The sequence below is a fragment of the Orcinus orca genome, chromosome 16 (assembly GCF_937001465.1).
Source record: "Orcinus orca chromosome 16, mOrcOrc1.1, whole genome shotgun sequence".
Classification (NCBI taxonomy): domain Eukaryota; kingdom Metazoa; phylum Chordata; class Mammalia; order Artiodactyla; family Delphinidae; genus Orcinus; species Orcinus orca.
Window position 1 is genome coordinate 86,743,123 of NC_064574.1, and position 26,952 is coordinate 86,770,074.

The 26,952-nt window shown below is 62.6% G+C and overlaps 2 protein-coding genes across 15 annotated transcripts in view; both read left to right on the forward strand.

Annotated features, from left to right (window-relative positions):
- Positions 1-26,952, forward strand: part of MAD1L1 (mitotic arrest deficient 1 like 1) — a 316,733-nt gene that overhangs the window by 232,832 nt on the left and 56,949 nt on the right. For 13 of the 14 annotated variants that reach the window (XR_004482842.2, XR_007472361.1, XM_004268980.4 and 10 more), the window contains one exon: positions 20,732-20,939. Coding sequence is in view for 11 of the 14 variants with exons in the window: in XM_004268980.4 (XP_004269028.1) it covers positions 20,732-20,939 (208 nt within the window). In the remaining 3 variants the exon portion in view is untranslated. Of the gene's footprint in view, positions 1-20,003; positions 20,352-20,731; positions 20,940-26,952 lie in introns of those variants that run through there. The other variant, XR_004482844.2, reaches the window with a different exon arrangement.
- Positions 1-26,952, forward strand: part of PSMG3 (proteasome assembly chaperone 3) — a 348,811-nt gene that overhangs the window by 84,777 nt on the left and 237,082 nt on the right. The window lies entirely within an intron of this gene.

Here is a 26,952-nt window from a genome sequence, read left to right on the forward strand (position 1 = left end):
TCTTTCTGGGTCCTTAGTTGAGCTCAGCCTGGGGTCACGGCTGATGGCTTCCCAGGCCTCTGACTGGGGCTCAGTGAGTGCTGCCGAAATCCATGTTTCCTTTTTCCTGCTCCAGGGCTTCAAGGCCTGTCACGAGGAGCCTCAGTGGCCCTTGGTGATGGTGTTGAGGGTCAGACCAGGTGAGAGGTGCAGTGAGCACCGTCAGTGGATGTGGGGCGACGGGGCCGGTGTTGGGGGCTCCCAGCTCAAGCCTTCCTATGTGGGAGGTTCGGGCAGGTGGTGCCCGGCCCAGTCCGCACTCCGCGGGTGGGGTCAGCGACGTCGGCCGTGTCCAGACTCCTGGGCCCCGCATGGACCTCACGCAGTGTCAGGGCCTGGCTGTGCATCCTGGAGCCGCTCACGGCCAAGGCGGCAGGTGGCATCCGTGTCAGCTTGGGGAGGGCACGGGTCAGTATCTGCGCCCTGGTGTGGCCTGGCTCTCGGCATGCAGGTTTCTGTCCCACGTCACAGCCCCTTCTCCGTGTGGCCAGTTCCAGCCTGAGCTCCAGCAGGAGCCTCTGTCCCACGTCACAGCCCCTTCTCCGTGTGGCCAGTTCCAGCCTGAGCTCCAGCAGGCTCTCGGGAGCACCCCCGCCCCGGCACAGGGCTCGCTTCAGAAAGGTCCTTGTGATGGTGGGGGCCAAGTCCTGTCTCCTGACTCACCATCTCAGTCACAGGGGCCACAGGCCTCTGCTCCGTGGGCCCTGGGTTTTCTCCTTAGGCCTCCTGTATCTGTGCCCACCCACACTCCTGGGGGACGTCCTGCTGCCCCCTTTCACTGACGAGGAAGCTTCGCTCAGAGAGGTTCAGCACTTTAGTCACGGGCACCGAGCCCCAAGGAGCAGGGCTGGCCTTTGAACCCAGGGCCGTTGTCTCCTGAGCCGCTCCCCCGCCCCCCGTCGCCCCCGGCCTTCACACACTCCTGACCCCTCACCCCACCTCCCTGCCCTGCTCCTTGGGCTGCACCTCTGGTGGCCCGGCCACCATTCCCAGGTGAGCAGCCTCAGCTCCGGGACCACCGGTCTCCTCCCCCACCCCGGCCCCCCCCACCGCCCTGCCTGCTGCCCCTGGCCTGGGTCCGTCGTATGATGCTCTGGGGCGAGGAGAGGCGTACGCCCCCAAGGCTGAGCGGACGGGTCACCCCCGTCGCAGCGACAGTTCTTGTCTGACCGTGCCGCCAGAGAGACAGAGTTTGCCCCAACGCCGTCCAGCCCGGGCGGAGCGTCCATGGGCAGGCCCTGCCCAGGAGGCAGGGAAACGGGCGGATTCGGCCCTGGAAGGAGGATGCCCACCTGCACCCTGACCCCTCAGGGCAGACAGAGGGAAACCACTGGGCGTCCTGGTCCTGGTGGAGTGGACCGGGAAGACCTCATGTCTGGCTCAGGGAGCCCCGCCAGGTGGCGCTGAGATGGGCCCGAAGGGGACCTGGGCTCGTGGAAACCGCGGAGACGTAGGTGGTGCCCTGGGGGCACCGGCATCCGAGTCTGTAGACCTCGCCTGGAATCCTGCCCCTCAGCTGGGTGGTCTCGGGCATGTCGTGCTTTGCCACCCGAGTCCCCAGCACATCCTTTATAAAATCGGGGATGATGCGCCCACGTGGGGGTTACCAGGAGGTCACAGGCCACGTCTGACCACACCATCGTGAGGCCAAGACCTCGTCCTCTTCACCTCGGTCCCCGGGCCGTGGAGGCAGCAGGAGAGGGCAGCACACCCCTCCAGGTGGCCTGGCTTCCCCCAGGCCCCACTTCATCTGTGCGACCGCAGAACCGCGGCTTCATGGCCTGGGCAGAGTGGGAGGACACGGACCAAGGGGCCCAATTAGCGTGTAGCTCCCCCGGCTGTGTGTTTATCCGCGGTGCTGCCGGTGTAATCCTTATGCAGGTCTCCTCTCCTCTCTCCCCCTGGAGGAGTCTTCAAGTTGGGCTGCTTCAAGGAAGATTGATTGAAATCCACTGCAGTTTGACTTAATTGGGAACATATGCTTGGAGAGGGAGCTCGACTAGTTAGAACTTTTTGTAATTAGTTCACAGCTGGTTGGTGAGGCAACCGCGCCGGTTACCGCTCAGAGCTGAGTGCACGCCTGCCGGCCTGTGCCCACTCAGTGCCTGGCGGGCCGGGAGGGGAGGTTCCTGGGCCCTCCGCCTGTGGTGCGTGGCCTGTCTGGGTCTTTCTGGGGGCCCTTGGCTACTCCCACCTCATCCATCCTAAGGTAGCCAGCCGTCAGGGAGACGAGGCCCCCGTGTAGAGATGGGGAAACTGAGGCCACAGCTAGCCGTTTAGTAGAGGCAGAGTGCCCTTCGGTAACGACTGAACTTGGGCAAACCAGCTGGGACTCTGGGCCCGAAGCAGACTCAGGGAACACACTCCCTGTGCCCCCCGGGCCTTTCCCAGTGGTCCTGGTGGGCATAGGGCACTGCCCGGGCGCGCCCACCCCTCCCGCCCTCGGTCATCCCTCTTCTTAGCGGTTGGGCACTGGGCCTGGTGTTGGCTCTGTCCCTCCCCAGCCGTGGCCCTGGTCTCAGTCTGCTCGCCTGGACGTGGAGCTGACCCCACCCCCCTGCAGGCTGTCATGGGGAACGCGGTGACGTGCCTGGCACAGAAGCACCGCCGCTGCTGCTGTCGCCGCTCTTACCTTGATGATGCCACACGGTTGCCCATGTTTAGCTTCTCGTGGGCCACGTTTGGGGCTGTCGAAGCAATGAGCCGCCTGGCGCTCCCGGGGTGCAGTCCTGAGGGCTAGACGCCTGGCAGCTCTGGGCCTGGCAGACGCTCGTGCCCCCGGCAGTAGCCCCTCTGGTGAGGAGCGAGCTTCGCGTGGAGGGGGGTGAGGTTGGTCCCCCTGGCTCGCCCTGGGTCCCGGGTGGTGGAGCCGGCATGCAAACTCAGCCCTACCGGTTCCCCCATCATGTTACGAACAAACCGTCAAACGTACGGCAAAGTTTGAAGAGTTTTACAGTAAACACCCATGCGTCCCCCCAGGTCCTGCTGCACACTCTCCCGTGGCTGCTGTGTGACGCAGCACCTCTCTACCCCCTTCCACCCACCAGTACTTTCTCTTTTCTTAACGCATTTTAAAGAAAATTGCAAACATCTGTACCTCTAAATGCTTCGGCACGCACGTAATTAAGCAGAATTCATCTCTGGGCTTTGCGCCCCCGTCCCAATGTCCCTCGGAGACCGTGGGAGGAGCCCCTGCACCGGAGCCTCCCCTCCCAGTTCCCGCCCTGCCTGCTTCCGTCCCGCGGGTGGGGCTGCCCCAGCGCCAGCCTGTGGCTCTGCTCAGCCCAGAGACATTTCAGATGAGTGTCTCTTTTTGGAAATGGAGTGGGGTAGAAAATAGCCGGGTTCCCTGTGATCAGGAAGCTCGCGGTGCCCATGGAGCCTGCCCTGCTCCCGTCCCTGCGTCACCAGGCAGGAGCGCTGTCTAATCACAGAGTCTACCAGCCTCCGCGTCCTTCCCTTTTCCGGAATGTGGGGGGCGGCAGGGAGCGGCCTTCACGGCTCTTGACACCTCGTTGCCCTCGCCCCCGGGCCCCTGGCCCACTCGCCGCACCGCAGACCCCCTGAGCCCCGCTGGCTCCCCAACCTGCAGGTTCGCCCTGCCCAGCCCGCACCCGGGGGGCAAACTAGTCAGTCAGTCCTTGGACCTCAGTTCCCTCCCCCACCCCACCTGTTCTCACCTGCCCTCACCTGCCAGGGAGCCCTGAGCCCAGAGCAGGCCCAGCCTCTGCTCCTCGGGACCCCTCTTGCCCTTGGGTCTTCTTGCTGCTAACCAGGGCCTTGAGCATGTCCTGCCCCCGGCGATTTCCTGGTGGCCTACTGCCCATGCTTCTGGAACGTTCTCTGGGCGTTGCTTCCTGGAGGGGACAGAACACTGCGGGCTATGGTGCTGGGGATGCCCGGCGAGGGCTGAGTCCCAGAGATTGTTCCTGGTTCCAGTGAGGAAGGCTCATCCCCTGGGACGATGTCGCCCTGAGCACCTGCGTCCTCGGCGCCGGCTGAGCGGCCAGAGGGCAGGGGTGTGGGCTGGACGGCGCCGGCGGCGGCCACAGCGCGGGCAGCACTGATGTTGCCACACGCACCACTCCCTCCCGCTGGCTGTAACTTGGTCACGGCTCCTTGCTGACTGCACGCGTGGGGCACCACTGACCCTGACCCTGCCTACGTTCTCACCTAACAGCCACGGGCCCTGAGGCAGGGATGCCATTCCCACTGAGCAGATGAAGCCCGGGTCACAGGAGCCGCTGGTCTGCCACACGGCGGGAGGTGACACGGTCACGTCCCCCAGCTCCAAAGACCCCGGCCCCTGCCCCAAGTTGCGCTCCAGCTCCCCAGCGGAGGTCCAGGCCTCCCTGCCCAGCAGCCCCCATTCTGCCCTGAAAGCCTGGGTGGTCTGTGTGAGGACCACAGGGCCAGCAGCCTCCACCCCGCAACCCCGCCCGCCATGGTGGCGGGACCAGAGCTTCCTAGAGTCAAGACCAGGCTGCCCTCCAGCCGGCTTCCCTCCTCAGGCTCCACGACCTGCTCTGTCTGCCCCTGGGCCCTGCCCGTCTGCGGGACCCAGCTGTGGCGTCACCCCTCCTCTGGGCTGTGAGCTGAGTGCAGTGACCTCGCCTGGCTCCCAGCCGGTGTTCTTGGGGCACAAGGACGCCAGGGCATATGTGGGCGACTGCAGGGCAGAGCACCCAGGAGGTAGGCTCCAGAGGACACACGTCCCGATGTGACTTCCTGCTTCACAGACACTGGGCCCTGGGCGGATGCTTCACCTCCCCCCCGAGTCCCAGCTCCTTCGCGGGGAGCCCGAGGATGGGATGCCTGCCCAGGGTGGCGAGCGTCAGGCCAGTCGCGCACAGAAGGCGTCTTGTCTGGCTCCTCTCACACGGTAACTTCTTCGCACTGGTGGGTTTATTTCCCCTAATACGTATTTGTACTGCCCGCCCTCCTTTGAAGTCAAGAGTCTGTTTTCAAACTGTTTCTGCAGCCTGCTTTTGGGTCTTTGAGCATTTGGGAGACTTTTCCCACTGATATGCAGGCGCTGTTTGTTTTTAACATGGCGTGTGGCGCATCACCGTGCGCGTGTGCCATGACGTATTAAACCCTGACAGTTAACGGGAACATGCTCATGAGCAAGGCCGCGGCGAGTGCCCTACACATGGAGTCTCCAGTGTGTGCGAGTCTGTGTGTAGGAGAAGCTTCCAGAAGGGAGAGCGGGGTCAGTGGGTACCTGCATTTATTTCGGCAGCACTGCCAGACAGTCGTCTGAGGGCCAGTGGGAACCGTGTGGGACGTGTCGTAGCACTACCTGTGAGGCTGCCGGTTTCCCTACAACCGTCAGACTTCTAGATTTTTCTTGTCTGGTAGCTGAAATGGGGTAGTTCAGTGTAGTTTTAACCTTCAGTCTCCTTATCATAGATGAGTGAGGATTTTTAAATCTGTTTATATGTGTTAATGTCCTGGTCCATTTTTCAAATGGATTGTTGGTTCTTGTTGGTTTTTTGGAGCTCTTTGTATATTAAGGAGTGGAGTTCATTTTAAGTTGTGAATATGTTTTCCCAATTTACCATTTGTCTTTTGACTTTGTGCTGTTTTTTTACCAAGCAGAAGTGTTTGGCTTTTAAATTTATTTTATACAGATGCATATATTGCCTTTTCCTTTTTAGCTTCTGGGTTTTTGTTCATGTCTTTACCTTTCTCGTGTCAGGGTATAAAAGAATTCTCTCATGGTTTCTTCTGATTTTCTGGTGGTTTCATTTTTTACACTTAGATCTGATTGATTTGGAATTTTGTTTTGATTCTTTACAAGGTGGGAAGCGTGATACCTGCCTGTTTTTTGGAAGAGGCTCTTCCTGGGACGCCTGGACCACTTATTGAAAGCCTGTCTTTTCTCGCTGGTGTGAGGTCTGCCCCCTCGTGCGCTAGATGCCCACGTGTCAGGTCGCAGCCAGGTCTCCGTGATCTCCTGCCCCTGTGACTCTTCTTTATCAGGGTTTTCCTGGCAGCTCTTGCTTATTTTTATATGAACTTTGGAATCAGCACATCCAGTTCCCCCACCAGCCAGCCTAGAGCTTGCCGGCTCTTGTGAGGAGCGGAGATGAAGGTCGGGCTCGGCCGCCTCCTGGACACACCCTCCCACAAGGACGTCGCTGTGTCTTTCTGTCTGTTGGGGTCCATGTCCCCCGCAGGAACAGCTCACAGATGTGTTCACCCTGCACGTTTCTTGTCGAATCTGCTTCTCAGTGTCTTGTCTCCTTTGTTTCACCATCAGTGGGTCTTTCCTTGAGTGTCACGCACGCAGATGGGGGGCCGCCTCTGAGGGTCGTAACCTCCTTACAGTGCCACGTACGCCCTGCGTCCGGCTGCACTGGGCCTGGGGTCCAGGGGTCCCAGGGCCTCGCTGCCCCGGCCCACCTTCCTCAACGTTGTATGTAAAATAAGACACGTAATGGAGGAAAAGGCCCAGCCCTCCAGCCCCCCGAGGCGGTGCCAGGCTGCTCCTGTCCGTTGGAGCCGAGGCCTGAGAAAGCCAGCACGCTGCTGTGCGTCTGTGTGGAGAAATGTCCACAGGCGCGGATGGCTGCTGATTTTTTCATGCAACGAATGACGTGTCCTGAATATTAAGCCCCTTCTCGTCCCGTGGGCCTCGGGGATGCCAACTTCCTGACTCCTTGCTGGGTGCCACGGGGCCCGGGGGTGTCATCGGGCCTCAGAACCCAGACTGCAGGCCCGACCCCGAATTTGCAGACAGGTCCCACTGAGCCGCTGAATTGGGCTCTTTTCACCCTGGGACCTCCGCCGTCTGGTCCGGCCCTGCTCCACCACTGGCCGTACTCAACACACAAAAGGCTCGCGGCACAGCCAGCGGAGCCACCGCCGGCCTCGGGCCGCTGTCGCGTGCGGTCACTTCAGCCTCGGCGCTGTCGGACTTGGCCGTGATACCGCTCTTCACCCCCGTGTGGTCCTTGCAAAGTGTCTAGATGGGAAAGATACGGACCCAGCTCTTTAAAAAGCCGGAAATTAGGCCTGCTGAGAAAGGACGTGTAACGGTCGTCTTCAGGCAAGTCGAGTGTTCTTACCGCTGATCATGGGGCATCACAGCTGCAGTGAGGAGGGTGGCAGGGGCTGGGGCGCACCCGCTTCTGCCCGAGGGTCCCCTCGCCCTCCCTGGGCAGTGCCCTCGCACAGAGGCAGGAGGTCCTTGCAGACGGAGGACAGCGCAGCCCCCAGAGCTCCACTCAGCCGTGTACAGCTGGGCAGCCCAGCATTGGGACAGCCCTGCCCGGAAACACCCAGAGCCCCGCAGGGCAGTGCCAGGAGCAGACTGTCCTCCTGACTCTGGGCCCAGCGCTTCTCCTGCTACACCCAGCTGTTCTCACAGGGTCCGTTCCATTCCAGGAGTTTCCGTGCACAGGACTGGGATGGGAGACACAGAACCTGCTCGAGCTCTGGGTTCTGTCTCTTCGGGATTGTCCCCAAAGTTGCAGGACACGGGCCCTGCCCCACACGCCAGGTGTCGGCCCGTGGAGCGTTCGGCTTCACGTGCCCCTTTAACAGCCCGTCACCCACTTCTGGAGAGCCAGCACCCCGGATTTGCATCCCAAACTGCTCCTGTCCCGTCGACGCCGGATGGGGATCTAAAGTCCGCCATTGGGTCCCCTCTAGCCCACGTCCTCCTGCCGTGAGGGAGCTCACTCTCCTGTTCCTGCTGGCTTTGCCCCAACACCTCAGAGGGGCTGTGTCACCGGTCCCTGTGTAGACGCGCTAGGTATCAGCCTGGGGGTGGGCCATCACCTGGCCCCTCTCCTGGGGTTCATCTGCACTCGCTGTGTCAGCTCCCTGACCGTCTTCCGTGATCACATCTATTTGGACAAGATCCCACTGTTCCACAAAGAATTCCTGGCAGGTGATACCATGATGTCTGCAAGAAACAGATCCCAGACGTTCTGGCCGTCGGGCCTGAGCTTCTTGGCAGCCCTAACGGGAAGGGAAGTCTGGCCAGTTAGCCTCTTGTAGCAGGAGGCTTTGTGGAGGGGGTTTGTGGACAGACGCTAGACCCTGAAGGCACTGTGTCAGACGGGACCGCACAGTGTGCCTCCACAGGTACCGTAACTGAGTCGCGCAAGCGGCTTTGTTCACCACGTGATCCAGCAATTCTGCTTCTGGGCATGTGCCCCGAGGATGTTTGCACACCCGTGTCCCAGCAGCCAAAAAGTGTCCATCGATGGGTGAGTGGAGAAACAAAACGTGGTCCATCCACACAATGGAATATCACTCAGCCCTAAAAAGGAAGGAAACTGACACCTGCTACCACATGGGTGGACCTGGACACAGAAGGACAGATACTGTGTGATTCCACTTCTGTGAGGTCCGCCCTGGAGGAGCCAGGGTCACAGGGATGGAAAGTAGGGGGTGGGGGCCAGGGCTGGGGGAGGGGGAGGGCCAGTTAGTGTGTAATGGGGACAGAGCCTCAGTTTGGGAAGATGGAAAGTTCTGTGGACGGACGGTGGTGACGGCTCCACAACAGTGTGAAAGTACTTAATGCTGCGCAGTACGTTTAAAAATGATTAAGATGGCAAGTTTTATTTTACCACAATTCAAAAAACCATTTTTTTTAAGGCTTTGTTTAACATCTTCTGATATAACTCAGAGGCCTGGCGGGAGAAACACAGAGCCCGCGTCCATGGCAAGGGCGCAGGCGCCGGGGCTGCTTGGCCCTCTGTCTGCCCTCACCGGCCAGGTGCACGCCCTTCACCAGCTGGTCCTGCAGCTGCCGGCCCGACCCACGAGGCCCCCCACTGCCAGCTCCTACGGCTCAGGGTGGATTTAGGGTGCCCGCTATCGTTTGCCGTCTGTAGTGGGGAGATCGTGACGGAGCTTCTGCTCACCCGCGCATCTGAGCAGGGACACGGGTCACTCGGTCGGTAGGCTCAGAGGACATTGCTCTGGAATGGCGGGGGTGGGGCAGGGCCAGAGCAGCGGCCTCCAGACTGGCCAGACGAACGACGAAGGCGTGTTCCTCCTCCTTCCCCTCCTCTTCCTCCCAAGAGGTCCCGGGTGCCCGGGCGGCGGTGGGTGCTGTCGGGGCCTTGCTCACAGCCCTGATGTGACGGCAGCGTAGGGAGAGGCTCAGCCTGTGGCCAGAAGCGGTGGGGGGCCCTGCTGGCCGGGGAGCAGCTTGGCCAGCTGAACCAGGCCCCCTCCCCGGCCACACGGTCAGTGGCTGCACCTCCCCACTCAGCCATATCTGCTGCCCCCCCAGCCCAGAGTCTTGCCAAAGCCACCACCGGAGCACCCCACCTTGCTGGGCCTGCAGGGTGGCCCCATGGCGGCAGCAGGGGGCGGGCAGTGGGGCGGGAGGCCCTGGGAGGGATGGGGCCCCCACAGCTGGTCTCCGGCCTGAATGGCCGCCGTCGCGCCTTCCTGGCGATGAGAATCGTCCTCATTCCTTCTCTGCGGGCTGGTTACAAGCGTCTCTCACAGTCAGTCCCCTGCTGAAGGACGCGGGGTGGGACTCGGCAGGCGATGACTGTCCTGTAGTTGGGCTCTGCTAACGGTTCCCTGTCTGCTGATTAGAGCCCGAGGTCGGGAGCGTTTGCGGACGAGTGTGGGCAGCCCGCTGGCACAGGAGGAGGAGGCACGTGTGGCCTCACCTGGCCTGGGACAGGGTGGCAGATGGGCCGCTGGACCCTCCGGGGGGCCCTGCTCTCTCTCCCGCCGTGCCCCCCACCTGCGCAGTGAGACTGGTGGAGCCCTCAGCTCTTGACAGACGTCCCGGGAACTCGCCAAGCCCCGCGCCCTGGAGTTGATGGGCCGGGGTCTGGCTCAGGTTGGCAGGACAGAGGGTCTCCGGGTCCCTGTGTCTGCCCGGCAGGTGGGACCTTGTTGCATCCATGCAGAAGTGGCCTGGCGGTCTCTGCCGTTCCCTCCCAGGTAGGGGGCACCGACCAGCCACTGGACAGCGCCATCTTCCGTCCACCTGTCCCTCTGCCACCCTGGGGGAGGCAAACAAGGGGGCTCCTTGGGACGTGCGGGGCAGGCTGTCCTGCGCCACCGCCCCTGTGCTCCCGGCCCGTGCGCTGCGGCCTCGGGCGGGGTGTTGTCCCCGCTCCTCCTTCCTGAGGGGATCAGGTTTGCACTGGTGGTTTCCTGTGGCCATCTTCTGATGTCTCCAGAAGGCCTGGGTCCTCGGACACGTGGCGTTCTGGGCTGCCTCTGGAGGGTGTGAGAGGTACCCATCAAGATATAGCCCAGATTTTACTCCATGGTCATCGTGGGTGACAGTCACACACCCAGCAAAGTTGCATGCAGTTTACAGCTGTCTTCACATCCGCTGACCGTTTGATCTTTCCAGACTTGGGAAGGTGAGCAGTAGTGTCCCCATGTTATAGGTGAGCAAATTGAGTCTCAGAGAGAGGGAACGGCTTGGTCAAGTCTCAGAACTAGTACAGGGTTATCCGTGTTCTGGGCAACGGAATGCCAGCCCCAAGGACCACACGCTGGGCCACCTCCTGGGGGCATCTTCCTGGCACCTCAAGGGGAGATGGAGGGGGAGCCAGGCTAGGCTCTGGGGTCAGGGCTGAGGAAGGGCTGGGCCTCCGTGGCCCGCCCCGCCCCACCCCACCATCCCGGGATGGTGGCATTTTTCCTTTTTCCAGGTTCCGTGAGGTCTGGCCCAAGCCACCTGGCTCATGCGGGAGCAGAGGTGGATGTGCAGCCCCACTTGGGGACGTGACGTCGCACGGCTCCACTCACCTCTCAGGGTATTTCTCTGTCACTGCGGCGGCACTGGCTGCCGGATGTCAGCTGCCCTCCGGTGCAGTCTGGGAGCGTTGAGGTTTACCCCAGAGTGACCCCAGCCTCAGCTCAGCTAGACCCGTCCCACCCCTCCTGGTGGTGGGGAGCACCGTGGGCAGCCTGCCCCAGCTGCCGAAGGCCCCGGTGCTCTCCCTGCCTATCCCCCCCGCCCCCATCTTTGGAAACATCACACTCCAGCAGAGCTCCCGGCCAGGACCTAAGAGTCCAGGACGGGCCCCGAGATTCCTCACTGGGGTGGATTCCCTCCAGGCGTTCCGCCGAGGGGGCTGCTGGCCGCAGGGGGACAAGCAGTGGGCCTGGCTGGGTGAGAGCCTCCCCGGGCCCCACTGTTCCTGGGCAGGGGACATGCAGCGGCCACAGGACACAGCCTGCCAAGCTCACTTGTGTGTCCAGGCCCCACGTGGCGCCTCACAGCTGATGGTAGATAAACTCGCCCTGCCATGCTGGGGAGACGGTCGACCGGAGGGTAGTGTGAGAAGGGTCTTCCACGTGTGCTGGCCTGGCAGGCATGGCTCCCCACAGCGCCGCCCTTCCTGGAGCTGCCTGGAGAGCCCCAGCGCACACTGCCTGTTTGGGAACTGGCAAGGCCCGGCAGGGCCCCCTCCCCAAGCCCAGCCCGTCGGCGGCCGCAGTGGCCGGTCCCCCGGGGCTGGGCAGCATGAGCATAGTCAGGGACCTTTGCAGCCCTTCCTAGACCCTGACAGCCCACGCGTGTTCGTTTGTGAGGGCCCTCGGCCACAGGAGTGCCAGGTGCCCAGCTCCTGAATGAGGCCTCTGCGGTGGGGGACGAGGGGACACGAAGGGCGCAGGGGGTGCAGGGCGTCGGCCCACGTGGCCACCGGCCCACGGCAGGAGGCTCGCGGAGAGCCTGTGGTGAGGGGGCAGTCCCCAGGGCAAGCCCCCATCACCCCTCCCTTGTGGCCCTCCTGCCTCCAGCCCGGGGCCCCTCCCCTCCTCACCCCTCCCGTGACTGGTCCAGGGTGGCCGCAGGGGCCTCGGTTTCTCGGTCTTGGTGCCGGGGGTCTTGGGGGGGATCCGGCCTGCACTGTCACGTGGTGCCCCCGCCGATCCCCAGGCTCTCCGCCCGTGGTGAGCACACCATCGGGCTGGGCCGGGCCTGTGCCCCCAGCTTCAGAGCCGGGGAGCGTCCCTTGAGCCACCGAGCACCGAGCGACCCCGGCCCGTGGGGCGCCCGAGGGACCTGCCCGAGGTCGTGGAGCCCTGGGCCTCGCGGAGGCGGGTGTGCGGGCTGGGGTGAGGCGGGGCTGGCGAGGTCTGTGCCCGCCCCCCCGGTCCGTGAGGTCCGGTCGGCCCTGCCACTCCGGCCCAGCGGGACACCCGCAGCTCCCCCGCTTTTCTCCCTGAGCTGTCTTCCTCCAGCCAGGAGAGCTGTTGATTTCGTTTTGAGGCCGGGGGATTTATAAACACGCGTGAGGCTCGGTGGCGGTCTAACCGGGCTTTTTAACTCTCTGTGGGCCTCTGTCTCCTGCTAGCAGCGTCTCTTACTATTCGTGGCAGGTCCGCCCTCCTGGCAGCCCTTCCCTGGCCCGGGGCAGCCACAGTCCATCCACAGGGCACACAGGCTCCCGGGGGGGGGGGGGGGGGGTCTGTCCTCCATCCGGGTCTCCCAGGTGCTAGGCTTGGAAGGTCCTTACAGATCAAGTTCACTGCCCTCACGCTTCAGCAGATGGAAACTGAGGCCCAGGAAGATAGGAGGCCCGGGCCGCCAGCAGGTTAGGGGTAGGACTTGAACACAGACAGGAGCGAGGCAGATGCCAGGGGACTCAGCCGTGGCCTGGACTCAGGGGGACATGGCTGTTCGTCTGAGCTTGCACAGAATCTGAGCCCAAGAAGGAGCCCCACTGGTCCGTGAGCGGAGGGCGGCGGGCTGGCTGCAGCCCCAGGGAGAAGCATTGCCGCACGCCCTGCCGTGCCCTGGGCGTGCGGGTCGCGAGGCCCAGCCCCTCGTGCGGGCTCCCCGAGGACCCGGCTCGGCTGGAGCGGGCGCAGGGGGAGCTGGACCGCGGGGGTCGTTCCTCCGCAGTCACGGACCGGGACGTCTCTCCACCCCCTCGGCCAGTGGGATGTTTTTGTTTAGCCAGTAATTGCACCCACACGTCAAAGGAAGGTTCAAAACTTTTCCTTTTGAGATTCTCGTCAGTGTCTCAACAGTTTCCTCAGCTGCAAATCAAACAAGGCAACAAATTTTTAGCAGAAGATTAGAGCCATTTTTCCCCTTTCTTCCTCAAAACTGTCACGCAGCAGCAGATTTCAGCAAATTTGTTCGTGCTCTTCCGTCTGCCTCAGCGGCGCCAGCCCCCCGACACACCCTTCACGGTGCCACGAGCCCCCTGTGCCCATGGCCCCGCGTGCCCGGGATGACGGCCGGCACCCCTTCCCCGGACCCAGGGAGCGGGAAGCCCTGGCCAGCCGGCCCTGCGACTCCCCCGTTCTGGTCCCAGCTGGGCCTCTGGTTTCTCAACCGCAGGACACTGTGCAGTCATAACTGTCACCCACTCCTTCTGCAAACGTTTACGTGACGTGCGGCGCCTGCCGCCCTAACCTTTGGGGGAGACAGGTGACGGGACAGAGTTGAAAGCGTCACGAGCTGGTAGGCGCTGTGGACAAACGGAGCAGGGAGGGGGCGTGCTGGGGGCTCTGCGTTACTGCTGCCACGTCCCCGCCACCTCCTCTCAGTGGGTCCTCACGGGGCACTGGGGTCCCCTCACTAGTCTGGGGGGCGGGACAAAGCCCTGTCCTCACGGAGCCCCTGCCTCCCTCCTCTCCCAGGAAGGAAGGAGGGAGGGAGGAGGGGAGGAAGGAGTGGCCGGGGAGGGCCTCCTTGCTCCGGGAGGGGTGGCGCAGAGAGCAGAGCCCCCAGTGGGCTGAACCTCGACCCCCTCTCACGCAGCCTGGCCACGTGGTCCTGTTGGCTCCTGACCCCTGGCAGCCTCATCGGGCCTGTGTGAGGGAGGATGGGGTCTGGGTAGCCTCCTTGTACCCCGAGGTGCCCGTGTCCAGTCCAGCCGGGCCATGGGGACTGGTCCACCCTGGCACCGGGGAACAGCATCTGGGCCCGCGGTCCGTACTGCTTCTCCATTCCAGGCCCATCAGACTCCCGGGGGAACCAGCCGGCCTCAGGCCCCCTCGTCTGACAAAAGGGCTCTTCAGCCTTGGCTTCCTGAGCACCGAGTGGAAGGTTCCAGGTGGCAGGGTCTGTGGCAAACCCCAGCCCCTCAGGGCTGTTGCAACCCACCCAGGAGGCGCCTCTGGAAGGCCGTGCTGGAAGTCCAGGCTGGCCGCAGGCGACACAGGCCTGAGTCGGCTGGGCTGGCCGGGCTCCAGCCAGGCCATTTTAGGGAGGGCAGCTGGTCAGAGCCAGGTGCCAAGACCTGCCCTGAGGACGGTCGTCTTGACAGTGAGTAGGGTCTTGGTGTGGAGTTCCAGGCCACAGCGGGGCCGCGCGGGAGCCCTTGCGCTGGAGGGGGTGTGAGAGCCGAAGCCAGGAAGCCGGGATCGACCAGGTCGTTCCGCCCAGACCTGCTGCCGCAGGAGCCGCGGGGGCGTGGAGACGCGCGGCGGGCAGCGCCCGTGCCGCAGCAGTGGGGCCGGCACCCCCTGCAGGCCCGAGGCCGGCCCGGCCCAGCGCGCGCTTCCTGCGGAGCCAAGCGCCTCTCCGCCGCTGGAGGCTGGGGCGGCGTGTGGAGGGAAGCCTGGAGCCGCACCAGGCTCTCGGTAGCAGATGGAGCGTCCACACACGTCCTACTGTTTGTTTTCCCTGTTTTCTTTCATTTCTCTTTTTTCAAAACAGCTTTATTGAGATACAATTTACATATCACAGAACTCACCTTTTTGAAGCGTACAGTTCAGTGGTTTTTCATATTTTCACAGATAATGAGCAACCCTCCCCGCACAATTTCAGAACATTTTTATCATCTCGAAAGGAAACGCTGTTCCCTTCCGCTGTCACCCCACTCTCCCCCGCCCCCACTCCAGCCTCAAGCAGCCAGCAGTCTGCTTTCGGTTTCTATCGATTTCCTCGTTTTGGACGTTTCCCATGAATGGAGTCATATGTGTGGTCTTTTGAGACTGGCTTCTTTCCCTGAGCGCAGTGTGTTCAGGGATCATTTGTGTTGTAGTAGGTGTCAGGGCTTCATTTTTATGGCTGAATAGTACTCCGTTGTGCGGATGGACCACACTGTGTCAGTGCACTCGTCAGCTCCTGGACACTTGAGCGGTTATCGTGACTGATGCTGCTTTGAACATGTGTGTGCAAGTCGCTGTGTGGACGTGTGTTTTTATTCTTCTGGGGGGTGTACCTGGGCGTAGAATCGCTGGTCACGTGGTAGCTCTGTCTTTAATTGTCTGCGGAGCTGTTTCCCGCAAGGGCCTCCCCGTCTTCCATTCCCAGCAGCGATAGGAGGACAGTTTCTCCCTGCCTCGCTGAGACTGACTTTGTCATTCTAGCCACCTCGATGGGTGCAGTGACGTCTCACTGTGACTTTTTTTCCCGTTCCGCTGCTTACTAATGGCGTGACGCTGAGTGTCCTTCTGTGTGCTTATTGGCCGTCTGTAAGTCTTCCTTGGAGAAAGCTTTATTCAGGTGCTTTGCCCGTCTTTACGTAAGCTTGTTTTGGTTTTGTTGTTTTCTTCTGTTGTTGTTGCTGAGTTGTAAGAGTTTCATATGTTCTGGATACAAGTCTCTTCCCAGATGAGTGACTTGCAGATGTTTTCTAACACTCTGTGGGTTGTTTTTTCACTTCCTTGGTGATGTGTGCTTTGAGGAAGTCTTTCATTCTGAGGACGTCCAATTTGTCTACTTTTTCTTTTGTTCCTTGTTTCTAGTGTCACGTTGAAGAATCCGAGACCAAATCCAGTGTCGTGAAGCATTACACCTGTATTTTCTTCCACGTGTTGTGTAGTGCTGGCTCTTATGTTTAGGGTGTTTTATCCATTTTGAGGTCGTTTTCGTGTCTGGTGTGAGGTTAGGATCCAGGTTGGTGCTCTTGCATGCGGGTGTCCAGTTAGTTGTCCAGCCCCTTTTCCTGGTGGGGGGCCTTGGCACCCGCGTCGAGCATTGGCCAACCGTAGAGGCAGGGGCACTTCCTGGACACTCGACCTGACCCTGTGCCGGCTCTGCTGTCTTGGCCGCCATCGCCTGGTCGTAAGTTTGAGGGTCAGAGTGTGAGTCCCAGGGGCCGTGGACACTCTCACTCCCTGGGCAGAATGGCGTTAGCAGACCCCGTGCAGCTGTCCTGTCTGTTGTGACCCGGACTTGAGGCTGAGTCACAAAGGCCTGGGCCCGGGGGCTGCCACCCCCTTGCTGGGACCCTGGGGCCCCCGGGTCGGGGGCTGGGGCTCCGTCTCGCTCCTCAGGAGACTCCTTCAGTTACCTGCTGCCTTGTTACAAACACCCCACAGCTTAGTGGCTTAAAGCAGCTGGCATCCTGTTTCTCGCGAGTGTCTGTCTGGTGGCTCTGCCAGTCTCTCCCGGGCTCTCGCACTGCTTCCAGCAGGTGGACCTGCTGGGCTGCCCCCCCGCCTCCCGGGCTGGAGGCCCCATGCCTCCCTCCCTGCGGCCTGCATCCCAGGGAGGCTCCACGGCATCTTCGCCTGCAGGCTCGGGCCTCACGCCCCACTTGGCCTGGAGCCAGGGCGAGCAGGGCCTTCGCCGGGGAATTCTGGGGGCGGTGGGCATGACGCGGCCCTCTGCCCTTCACGCTCACGGTGCCCCAGCGCAGGCAGAGGGAGCGTCTTCGTCCCGTCCCGGGGGTGGGGCTGTGGGTCTGGTAACCCTGAGGCAGGAGCAGAGGCCCCGGCTTCCGGCGCCAGACGCTCACTTCGGCACCGGCAGGTTTCGCAGGCTTGTCACTTCCCCCGGTTCATCAGAGCTGCGAGCACTTGCCCCTCTGGTCTGGTCTGGTCTGGTCTGGTTAAGCCCTGCTGGTTCTCCCTGTGATCCTTCAATCCTGTCACCCACTGCAGCGTTTTCTTTCCTTCATTCCCGTCAAGGGGAAGCCGGTGGTCAGACACCACGCTCTGGGTTGGGAGCGGTAGCTCCCCTTCCTGCCCGCGGGGTGTCAGGTGTTTCCACAGCAGCGTCCTGCCCCCGACCCTGATGTCCAGGTGCCGTCTTCCCCGATTCTCCCCACATCTGCTGGGCAGGATGACCCTGAGGCTCGACAGGTCCAACGCCTCGGCCAAGGGTCACTGGTGACCTTGGGGTCAGTCTCTGTGCCCAGCTCCCTGCCCGGGCCCTCCCGGGGCGTCAGCATGTGAGTCCTGAGCAGGCAGAGAGGTGGGCGTGAAGCCAGTGGTCAGCATGGCCAGACTGGGAGAGCCTGTGGCCTGGGGGGAAGGGGGACCCTTGAATATCTGAGGTAAAGGAGAGGGGTGCAGCCTGGTGGATTCAGCCTGCCAGCCCGCTTTTGCTTTGCACGATTAAAGGGTTGAAGACAAATGAGGAAGAGCAGCTCTAGGGACACTGGAGGGGGCTGTGCAGGGCGGGGCTGTGTGTCCACGGCGCCCAGAGCTCCTTCCTTCCTTCCCCCCTCCTTCCTTCCCCCCCACTCCTTCCCCGCTCCCTCCTTCCTTCCCCCCTCCCTCCTTCCTTCCCCCCTCCCTCCTTCCTTCCCCTCCCTCCCTCCTTCCTTCCCCCTCCCTCCCTCCTTCCTTCCCCCTCCCTCCTTCCTTCTCCCCCTCCCTCCTTCCTTCCCCCCCCCTCCTTCCTTCCCCCCTCCCTCCTTCCTTCCCCCCTCCCTCCTTCTTCCTTCCCCCCCTCCCTCCTTCCTTCCCCCCCTCCTTCCTTCCCCCCGTCCCTCCTTCCTTCCCCCCCCCCCCGTCTCTCCTTCCTTCCCCATCAGCTGACCTGCTAGGACAGAGATGGTGTGACTAGCACCGCCTGATGCATGTGCTCTCCGGCCCTTTGCAGAGCACATCTGCCCTCGTCCTCTCCCTGTACCCCCCTGACCCCAGACCCACGGGGAACATGAGTTCCCGCTGCACTCGGCCCACCTCCCGTCTGCCGCGGGGCCCTCTGCCAGGGTGCGCAGGGCAGATGGATTCCATACGCCTGGCTGTGTCTCCCAGAGTGTTAGAATCGGATGAAATAACGATCCCTTCCAACCCTGACAGTCTGTGATTCACTCGGAGTTCCAGGATGTCTCTTTATCCTTCGAGGTTTTTACAAGGTTCTCAGAAGCCTGGGAGGCGCCGGCTGCCAGCCCTCTGCCTTCCGCCAGGCTCTCTCCCCCTCTCCCGCCCTCTCTCTGCCTGCGGCAGGGAGGGGGTGTCTCCATGCTCCCCTCCCTCCCTTTTGGGGTCACTTTCGGGGGCTCTGAGCTGGCGGCTGGCCGAGGGCTGGCCGGTGGTGGCCATGCAACTTGGCTCCCGCGCTGGGACTGTTCCGCTGAGTGAGTGTCCACCCCTGGCCTCCCTCACGGGGGATTCGACGATCTGAGTGAAGGGTGCCATTTCTGCCGCCCCCCGGAAGAGGGAGCTGTGGGCAGAAGTCACAGCTGGGAGGGTGGGTTGTCCGGGAAGGAATCTCGGTGTCCGGGCAGGAGGGAGATGCCCACTCAGCTGGCCCAGCATCCCTTGTGAGAGGCGGGCGGGCCTGGGCCTGGGCCACTGCCCCTCAGCCCAGGACACTCCCGTGTCTCTGTCTCAGCACCGGGTGGGAGGGATGCCCAGGCCCCCCTCAGCCCTCGCCCTGGGAGGCCCAGGGAGTGACAGCCAAAGAGGCTTGGCCTCTACCTTGACCTCCGAAGCCTCCGACCTGCGCTACCCCTCCTGGCAGACGCCCGGGGCTGAGCCGTGGGGACGGCAGCTGGGCGGAGCAGAGGCGCTGCCTCCTGAGTTTACTCGTCGGTGGTCTGTTTGCTGACCGCCTGGGCCCTTCTCATCTGTTGGGGTGACTCTTGGTGGCAAAACCCGATGCCAGTGGGCTCTGCGGGGCGGGGGATTCACTGATGCTCGCGCGTGGAAAGCTGAGGCAGAGCTGACCTGTGCCTGGAAGCACCCATGAACTCGGTGCACATTCTGGAAGCTTCGTGTCGAGTAACACGTGTACGTACGGGAAAGCACACACGTCAGGAGTGAGCGTCTCTCACCGACCGCGCTCGGTCACCAGCGTCCAGACCAGCACAGACCCGAGTCCCCTCCCAGCTCTGCCTTTGGCCCCGACCTCGTCCTGTGGTGTCAGCGGCCACCCCGTGTCTGTCCGCCAGGTCCGGCTGGTCTGTTCCGCTCTGTGTGAGAGGGTTGCCCACGTCGTCCTGCGTGCAGACCTTCGCTCTCACTGACACACGGTCCTCCGTGGGGGACACCCCCCCCCCACCCTGTGTGATTTGTCTGGCTTTTTCTTGTTTATTCGTGTGGGCTCTTTGTATGTTCTGGATGTGAGTTCTTTGTCAGATTTATGTGTTTCATGTATCTCCCACTCTGTTGGTTCCCTTTTTACTCTTTTGATAAATAGAAGTTCTTAATTTTTATAAGTCCAGTTTATTTTTTCTTTCACTTGTTTAGCCCGTTTTGAACCTTGTTTAAGAACCTTCGTCTACTCCCGGGTCACAAAGACGTCCCTATATTCTCTCCTAAACCTTTGCGCGTAGCTTTGCTGTCACTCAGGAGTGATGTTTGTGTGGTGTGAGGTCAAGGTCAAGGTCATGTGGGCATCCAGTTGACCCTGCAGCACGTACTGGGGAGACCGTCCTTTCCCCATTGGCCCTCAGCACCTGCCTCGGTCACTGCAGATTTGTAACGTGCGGTGATGCCTCTCCCACAAGGTCGCCACAGCCGCCCTGGGCCCTGGGTTTTGCGTGTGGATTTCAGGCCATTCAGCACCCACTTAATCAAACGCCTCCCCTGATGTCCGGCCCCCTTCACACTCTGCCGGGCTGACCTTGTTCCCCTGTGGCTGGCGGGCTCCTACCAGCCGGTAGGGGAAGAGGTGGGTTGTGTCCGCAGACAGTTGAGGGTCTCGTCAACTTGGAAGGGAGCGTAACCCTGACTCCTTAGGTGCGGGTGTGTCCAAAGGGGACAACCGCACTTCAGCCAGGGGTCAGGGTAACCTTGGTAGCGGGGAGCGTCCACACGGTGTGATGAGAAGGTACTTAACCTCTGGGGTCTTCCTCCCCTAATCTTGACCCCAGGTAACGGTGAGGAAAGTGTCGGCCACATCCCGACAGCAGGGCATCTTCAGGACGCCCGAGCGGCATCCTCCACACTCTGAAGGTCACCCAAAACAAAGCCCAGAAAACCGCCAGCCCAGAGGAGCCGCGGAAATCGGACAGCTAAAAGTCCCGTGGGGTCCCGCAGGACGGATCTGGGAACAGAAAAGGGCATTTGGAGGAAACTAAGGAGTTGAGAAGGAAGGAGGGAGTTTAGTTAGGCTGGCGTCAGTGTTCGCGTTCGAACTGTAACAGGTGCACGGCTGATGTCACGTGTCAGTAACGGGACCGTGTGGGGCACGTGGGGACTCTGCTTCAGCGTCAGTTTTAGTAAGTTGGGTTTTTTTGTTTGTTTGTTTTTAAATCTTAAAAAACGGGTCCCACTCTTAAAGACCATGAGATAGGAGGGTCGCTGAGAGGCTGGCAAGAACCCAGAGGCGTTGGGGTGTTTGCTGATGGTGTCTGAAAGCGCCGCACCTTGAAGAGACCTCCCTCCCGGTAGCTGGTACTTGGCGAGACTCAGAGAAGGGGGCTCGTGTGCCGAGTTCTGACGATGCTCTGAAGATGGGTTGGGTGGGCTTTCTGTTTGCTCCCCCGTTTAATGGAGGCCACAGCCCAGGGAGGGGGGCTGGGACCCCACAGGCCGGGCTCGGGTTCCCCTTTGCTCTCGCTCCACGAGGGGCTCTGACCTCCTGCCTGTGGTCCCGCAGGGGGACTACGACCAGAGCAGAGCCAAGGTGCTGCACCTGAGCCTGAACCCAGCCGGCGCGGCGAGGCAGCGGCTCCACGAGGACCGGCAGCGGCTGCGTGAGGAGTGCGCGCGGCTGCGGGAGCTGGTCCACGCCCTGGAGGCCGGCGGCGCCGTCCCCCCCGACCTGGAGGCCGCCGCGGGGCTGCCCTCGTCCGGGGCGGTGGCAGGTAGGCCCCCGTCCGTCCGTCCGTCTGTCCGTCTGTCCAGCCCGTGCAGGCAGCCAGGCTGTGGGCATCCCCGGGGCTGTGCGGGAGGCTTGGTGGTGCCGGCCTGCAGAGCGGCAGGAGGTGACACAGGCGCGATGAGGACCCGATGGCTGGAGCCCTGCCGACCCCTGAAACAAGTTAGTATCGTTTAGCAGTTTCTACGCATGTGAGTAAACCCAGTACTCCGTGGAAGCGGGGGCCATCTTTCACCATCTGAGTACATTTCAGGGACCCAGCGAGCCCTCCGCAGGGGTCTGTGAGGAACCCAGGAAGCTGCCTTTTCTGTCACGCGGGTCTCGCCTGCTCTGCAGTTCTAACCCAGGGCCACAGCCTCTGACCTCGCAGCTCGTCTCTCCAGGGCAGTGCAGTGACCGCTGAGCCTGTCCCCGGCACTCCGCGGTCACCAGGTCCCGCCCTAGTGCAGAGAGAGGCGGGTCCATCAGTGCCAAGGAGGGAGGGGACCCTCTGGAGGCTCCATTTTCCCAGGGGTCACCCAGTCCGGCCCCATGGGGAGGCTGTGCTGTCGGAGGGTGCCCAGCGCTGCTGCCCACGGGTGGCTGGGAGGAGGGCTCTGCTCGCTGCCCCCTCAGTGGCGTCTGCAGACGTCTGCGTCGAGAGGGCCAGGCTGCTGTTTGCTTGCCATTCGCCACGTGCATTTCTGAGTGGCTTTTCCGCTGGGAAGCCCTTCCCCACTTCCCCTTCCCATGTCTGTCATCTCTTCCCGCGTGCCCACTGCGGCTGGAGTTGGGAAGTGGGTGCAGCCGTCCTCTTGTCTGGAGCAGGGGTCTGTGCGTCGCCCGTTGCCAGGCTCGTAGGTGTAGCCCCCCTCCGGCCCATCTGCTTCCACCGTCTACCTTGCGTGGAACCAGCCTTTCTCGAAGTGCCTGAGGTCAGCGGTCACCGCCCCGTGAGACCGTGGAGGTGGGAGGCTGCCCTCAGCACCTGGGGCACAGGGGCTCTACGAGGCCAAGCGCTCGGTCAGCCAGGCCTGAGTTTGAGCCCCAGCTGTGCGTTCCCTACACCACCCGCGCCGAAGCTGCAGGGTCTCGAGAGCCAGGCTGAGCCCGGCCGTCCTGCGGGAGCCACGCTCCATCCCTGCTCCCTGGTGCTGTTCCGTCCTTTGCCGTCTTGTCCCCCTTCCCATGGCATCCTGAGCGCGTCGTGGTCCCAGGACCCTCGGCCCAGTGTCCTCTGTGAGATGGGGGGTTCGTGCACCGTCGTGGCTTCAGCTGTGACCCCACGGTGCGGAATCAGTGCGGTCTGCCATCTTCCACCTGAACTCTGCGCCTCCTGGTTTTACAGGATTGCAGCTGCCCTTCAGTTGCTCTCCCAAGGTCGCGTGCTGGGCTTATGGACGGTGAGCACACACGTGTCGTGTGAAGTGCACGCCCTCCTGCGGACACGCACGCGCATGCCCGTTCACACCTTGTGCCGGCCTCTCCCATCTTGTCTTCAGAGGGGGCGGTGGCCTCTGTGCAGGGCTGGCTCTTGGATCAGAGCATCCAGTCATGACCACGACGAGAAACGTGCAGAGGCGTGCCCAGGACAGAGCTCTCTCCCCACCGCAGGTGGGAGCAGAGACGGTTACTGCCGCAGCGCGAGGCCCCCAGAGCTCAGGACCCCCGCGTGCCCCCCTCGGGGTGCTGCTTTGCTCTCCTGGCCTTTCAGCTGGCGCTCCTACACAAACTCCTCACTTTGCACTTTTCATCGGCAGCAGCCAGACGGAGAGGGTCCTGGCATCCCGGCCTGGAAAGCACAGGCCTTCTGTTCCTGGGGCAGAAACAGAGCCCCCCATGCCGCTCGGACTGGCGGTGTCGGCTGCCCAGGTGCCCCCGTGGCCGTTCTGTGGCCAAACCCCGGCTCAGCCGCAAAGACTGCCGTGGGGGTGGGAGTGGGGGCAGGTGGCCGGCGTCCCGCCCTCCCCGGTGAAGGCCAGGAGAGGCCTCTTGCAGGGTCCTCAGCAAGTGGGCGGCCGCATTACTGTTTCTCCCCGTGTTCCTTCCAGCCGCGGCTCCAGCGCCTCTTCTCGAGCGGCCTGTGTGTCCTTGACAAATTCACAAGCTGAAGATGCAGGCGCGGGCACCTCGAGGTGGCTCTTTACTCTCTGAAAGGACTCGTGCCGTCTAACGCGACAGATCATTTACCCAGTGAGGTCTGTCACTCCTTCCGACCAGTGGCTCTGTGCTCAGCTCTGGGGACACAGCTGCTTGGAGCCTCCCAAGGGCGCCGTGACACGTGCCCACAGACGCTGTGGGCTTCCAGGCAGAGACGGCCCGTCGGACCGTCCTCCTCGAGGCCCCACAGCAAGAGGGACAACGGCAAACCTTTGGGATCCGGGCAGTCGGTGGGCGGGTGGTCCAATGGTGAGCAAGCTCAGGAAGGCGGAGTCGAGGCAGGAGCCACGCTGACTGACGCCACAAGCCTCCCCAGAGGCCCAGGGCAGCAGGGGGCGCTGGGGGAGGGGCGTGACTCGCAAGCTTGCTTGGGGGTGTGATCAAGGGGCAGGAAGGGTTCCCAGACCTTCACCCAGCTCTGCGTGGTGGGCCGTGGCCTCTCTCCCAGCAGAAGTGAGAAATGCAAGTCGGCACAGCAGTTTCTTCTCCTGGAGCAGCCGTTCCCAAGGGGTGGTTCCCAGGCGGGCAGCAGGCGCCCCAGGAACATGTGGGCCATGCAGGTCCTCGGGCGCCGTCTCAGGCCTGCGGGGTTCCGGGGCAGCCCACGTCCTCCCGCATGTCTGTGAGCTGTGGCTCCGGAGACGGTGTGGACAGGGCCCATCCAGGACGAGAGCCGGCAGTGGAGCCGAGGGATGAGGCTGGTGGATGCCCGGACGCCCCCGCCCTCCCCTTTCGCCCTGTGGAGCCTAACCAGCTCCGGAGGAGACCCGAAAGCACTGACCCCGGAGGCAGCTGGCCGGACCCTGGGCTGAGCTGACAGGCCAGGAGGACCCACTGCTGGCTGTGACCAGGGAGCCAGAGCAACAAGTAGAAAAACGCACCTGGAGGGCGCAGGCCGCCTGAGTGCAGGGAACCTCCAAAACGCTGCGTCCTCAGAGAGACAAGGACGGACTTCCAACAGCAAAGCACAAGCAAGAGACTGCAGATTTTTCAAAATGAAAAACAACAAACTTCTGGAAGTTAGAAATATCCAAGAGTTAAATGAAAATCTAAACAGCAGATTTATGGATAAAATTTAGAAGGTTTATCTGAAAAGTAGAAGAACAAGGCGACGAGCTGGGAAGCAGGAGATAAAAGCTGAGGAAACGCGAGGAGCCGCCCGGCCCGCGAGGTCCGCCGAGTCGCCGGGCTGCAGGAGAGGCGGGGTCGCAGGTCACACCGGCACCGTGTGGCGATGAGGCCGCTCCGTGTGGGTGGATGAAAGGGCCCCCCCCCCCCCAGGGGAGAAGCGGGTCACTTGTCAAAGGCCAGGGATCAGAAGCGCTTCCTTCTCAGCAGCAGCCCTGGTGCTGGAAAGCCGTGGGCACTGCTCCAGGTTCCCAGAGGAGCCCGGCGGCAGCCCCGGCCCGCACCCGCGCTCCAGCAAGCCTGGAAAAGCTCACCGTGCACCCCATCTCAGGAGGCTGTCAGAGGATGTGCCCAGCAGAGCGAGCAGACCAGCAGAGGAGACGAAGCGCAGAGAGCCCGAGACGCCAGCCTGGGACACGTGTGGGGGAGGAGCAAGCCCTGGCTGGAGCGGGTCAGAGGCTCTGGGCCTCTTTCAGGCCAGGGGGTCGTCAGGACGTAACTGGCCCGTGTCTCAGGGGGTGTTGTGGCCCAGGCCTTGCCATGCGTGCCCTGTGTCCCTGGGCCCGCTGCCCTGGCTGCACGGAGCTGCCGCCCTGCCCGGGGCACCCATCTCACGTCTCCTGTTTACATCTGCTGCCACCGCAGGGTTAGGAAGCTCCCACGTGGGTCAGCAAAGAGGTGCAGCTGCGTTAGCGATGGGTGCACAGAAAAGTCAGCGAACGGAAGACAGGACAGCGTCAGCTCCAGGGAAGACAGGATGCTGTGCAGGAAATGGCGCGGAATCCTCGTCTGCTCCAGCCCAGCTCCCGCAGCACCTACTGTCCTAACAGTCCTGGGGCCTGGGAGGAGGATGACAGGAGGAGGGGCACGTGCGAGCCGGCAGGGGTCAGCCACTTAACACCAAGGTAATCGGAGTCGTTGGCCGGAGGAGGAGAGGACCTGCTGGGCGTGACTGGGCTCTAAACCACGCACGTGGGAATAAAAATAAAGCGTAAAGCTTAAGACAAAGCCCAGGGCAGTCGTGCGGTGGCCTGGCGAGTGCCAGGTCCACAGGGGCTTGGGCCGGTCCTGTGACGGAGACGGGGCAGCAGAGGCTGAGAACGGCAGCCTGAGCCTCGTTTAGGAGCTGCGTGGACCCAGTGGGGCCGGGGCGGCAGAGTGGGGGGTGCCCTGTGCTGACACGTCCTGGGCTGGACCCAGCGGGCTGGCGGCCCACCAGAGTGTGGGCGGGAAAGGAGGAGTCATTCGGTCACCCCACTTCCCTCCTCATGGGACCAAGAGGAGGGTGGCCAGGTCAGCTCTCGGGATCCTCGGGGGAGCGTCCCCGCTGAAGCCACGTGGGCAAGGGAGCCCCGCCACCGTGTTCGTAGCCTGCAGTCACCCACGGCCTCGCTCCGGGGGTGTCCAGCTCTTGCAGACACCCTGTGGTCCTCCGTCCGCGCTCTCAGGCCAGCCGCACGCTCCTTCTGTCGGCCAGTGAAGCAGCTGAGGCTCAGGGCGCTGGCCGCTCCTCACAGCCCAGGGTCAGCCCCGCCCCGGGGAGCCATGCGAGCGGCCAGGTGCCTCGCTGCTGGCTCTTACGCGCCCGGGAGACAGATGCCGGTGGCGCTGCCACAGCCGGATGGGTGGCTGGCCTGTGGACTGTGCACAGTGATCAGGTACTGGCCTCTGTGGAGGCGAGGTGGCTGGCCTGTGGACGGCGCACAGTGGTTAGGTACCGGCCTCCGTGGAGGCGAGGCCACGTGTGTCTGTTTCTGCCTTGCCAGGCGGAGGCACAGTTTGGCAAACTCCCTCCCCGGGCCCCCCGCATCTGCCTCGGTACCCAGGGCTGCAGCAGCGGGGCCAGGCTGCCGGGCTCTGAGCTGTAACCTGCCTCCAACCGTAGAAAGAAGTCTCAGCACGTGGAGGCCCCTGACCTCCAAAGACGCGTCCTGGAGAGTCGGGCACCAGCAAAGGCCCCGCCCCACATACACCGCCCGCTTTTCCCTGTGGGCCTCACGGGCCAGCCTGCCCCACCCCTGGACGGGTCCTGTCTGCCGTGCACACAGCGTGGCCTTCGAGCTGGGCCTGCAGAAGGCCCCCGGGGGTCGTGTGGGTGGCCGGGACGGAGCCGGACCAACAGCACAGGGTGCCCCCGTCTCCTGAGGACTTCCGGGCTCGCCGTCAACACACCAGGAGCTGCTCCGGGCGCTGGGGGTGGAGGTGCCCAGCCTCAGGTACTGCGTTCCGACACGCAGGGGATGCTTGTCTCTGGGCGTTCCTGGACCTTTGACAAAGGAGTCGCTGAAGAACCCCTACCAAGGCCGCGCCCTCGGCTGGCAGGAGCCTGAAACCTCAGCCCCCAGCACTGGCTGTGCTCCTTGCATGACCCCACACCTTACCCAGCCTGGGCCGGAGAGATTGTTCATTGCGGTTTAATTAGGTAAAGAATTAACGTTAAAATAATCTAATCTTGGGCTTCCCTGGTGGCGCAGTGGTTGAGAGTCCGCCTGCCGATGCAGGGGACACGGGTTCGTGCCCCGGTCCGGGAGGATCCCACATGCCGTGGAGCGGCTGGGCCCGTGGGCTATGACCGCTGGGCCTGCGCGTCTGGAGCCTGTGCTCCGCAGCGGGAGAGGCCACAACAGTGAGAGGCCCGCGTACCGCAAAAAAAAAAAAAAAAAAAAAAAAAAAATCTTGTCAGAGCGACACACGGAAGGCGTTCAAAATTGTCTCTGTCTGACTGTGCGGTG